Source organism: Chinchilla lanigera, unplaced genomic scaffold, assembly GCF_000276665.1.
Source record: "Chinchilla lanigera isolate Chin_1 unplaced genomic scaffold, ChiLan1.0 scaffold00014, whole genome shotgun sequence".
NCBI lineage: Eukaryota > Metazoa > Chordata > Mammalia > Rodentia > Chinchillidae > Chinchilla > Chinchilla lanigera.
In genome coordinates, this window is record NW_004955415.1 from 12625825 (window position 1) to 12628115 (window position 2291).

The 2291-nt window shown below is 37.7% G+C and overlaps 1 protein-coding gene across 1 annotated transcript in view; it reads right to left on the minus strand.

Annotated features, from left to right (window-relative positions):
• Positions 1-871: 871 nt before the first annotated feature.
• The window catches only part of LOC102010896 (protocadherin beta-4-like), a 46500-nt gene continuing 45080 nt past the window's right edge, over positions 872-2291 (minus strand). Inside the window, exon 5 of the mRNA XM_013512127.1 lies at positions 872-2291. Coding sequence (XP_013367581.1) covers positions 2070-2291 — 222 coding nt within the window. The 3' untranslated portion in view covers positions 872-2069.

The window sequence follows — 2291 nt, forward strand, 5'->3', positions numbered from 1 at the left end:
TTTATTCACTTTTGTTTTGCAGGGCTTGAGATCAAACTTGGGGCTTCATGAATGCTAGACAAGCATTGTACCACCGAGCTACACCCAGTCTTATTTGCTCATTTGGAACAGGGAGCTACATGATGCCAATATCTAAAATGCATCATAGCAGAAAATTTTTTTTGCAGTGCTACAGATTGAATAATACTGAGCTATATTCCCAGGCCTTAATAAGTACCATAATCTTGGTTTTCAACTTTATAGGAATTACTTATCAAGTTCAAGAAAGTTTTATAGTTTCACACTTTATTATAGTCTGTCTGATAGGTTTAATTAGAAATTATCAGCTTATTGTCCATCCATTTTATAAATTATTTCCATCTACTTATTGTAATTTATTCTTATATGCATTCATAGAAATACTTTATTTTCCTTTTTATGCAGTGCTTGGGAACCCAGGGCCTCTCACATGCAAAGTTTACACTACACGCCTGGACAACCCCACGTATAGGAATAGTTTAGAATGTTAATAAATCTATTTCTGAGTTCTAGAATAGTTATGCTATTTTTCTTTTGTGTTTGAATCATGATTATATTATTCTTTAAAAAGATTTATGATTTAATGACAAAATCAGTTACTTGGAAAAAGTAATAACAAGTCTACAGCTTTTTTCATTTTTCACATAATAGAGCACCTGCTAAACAATATTTTTTGATACAGGGTTTTTCCATGTAGTGCAGGTTGACTCTGCACTCCCTATGCAGCATGGGCTGGTCTAGAACTTGTGGCAATCCTCCTACCTCAGCCTCCAAAGTGCTGGGCTTACAGATATGTGCCACCATGCCCAGCTAAATGATAACAGTTTTGAAGAAAAACACTGAGAAAACATCATCACATGAAATACTGGTTTATTTGTGAAAAGAAATCCTATTTTTCAAACAACCCAACAATTTTTAAGGCCACTCACTTTTTTCATAAAAGAATTATTTTTGAAATTGAAAACCCATTATTTACAAAAGAGTCATGCTGATAATCAGAAAGTTTGGGGAAAATTCTCTTAATCAAAACAAGATATCAATGAACAAGCTCAAATATCAGGAACCTCAAAGTATCTGTGATTTTCAAAATTTGACCAAAAGGGAAAAAAAAAAATGACTACCTTGAGAAATAAGATACAGTATTTCTGCCATTGTGTGCATAGGTTATGTGAGATGCCTCATACAGTGTACAAAATGGAAAATAGTTCAATAGATGAAATACTTATAGATATGACACTAACTACCACTTGTAAATATGTAAGCTCTTTATGTGAATGAAAGGTTGGGAATTTATAGATAATTTTGAATGAATGTCACAATTTATCATGTCATCAAAAGTACATTCCTAATGGAACTCAGAATAACACCTGAAGTTGCCATTTCATCGGTGTTCCTATCATGCCCTTCGCCCAAGTTTATGAATATTGGTTGAACAACTTGTAAGTCCCCAGTCACAGAGCTTCCTGCCAGGTAAACTTCATGCCAATAATTTTGAGAAAAGATCCCGCCACTCACATCCACCAGGTGGCCCGGTAAGTGACCCTCAGGCACCAAGCGGCAACATTTAAAATGAAGAAAATGCCATAAAACATTTTTGTATTTTCAGCTTAGCATCAAATATGTAGAGTATGAAGAAACAAAATGGGTAGAATTAGGTACAAAACGAAAATAACGTTTGTTTTTATTAAGATGGCTCATCACAAGAAATACCGATGAGAAGATCATAACGCTCAGGAAAACCAACAGCATGCATGGGTTTCGGATGGCAATGGGAAGGCAGTAAAGAAGTAGAACGCAGCTGAAGTACAGTTCAGTGATATAGTGCGAATACCCTGGGTCCGGGTCCTATCTAAAGCGCCAAAAGCAAACAGCTCTCCAAAAAGCAAAAAAGAATTTTCCTAAATGGTGTCGATAAAATTCAATGGAAAAATCCATTACAAAGGAAAATCGAACTTGTATCTGAAGGTGAGACATTTTCCTCCACGATATTCACATGCTGTATCTGGGTAACATAGGGATAAATGGAAGAAAACAGTATCACAATCAGATCGCTACTGGAACCCCAAACTATTCTGGACCATAGCATTTCCTTCTGTCTCTTCCCCAGCACTCTGGGGAGGGAGGTTGGGGAAAAATGGCTTGAGGAATTTGAACTCATCTGTCCCAGTACCTCCAGAGAGACACACCTCATACTGGTAGCTGTGGGCCAGGGTCCCGGCGCCGCTGACGTCCAGCAGGCGGGCCGGGAAGGGGCCCTCGGGCGCCGGAGCGCC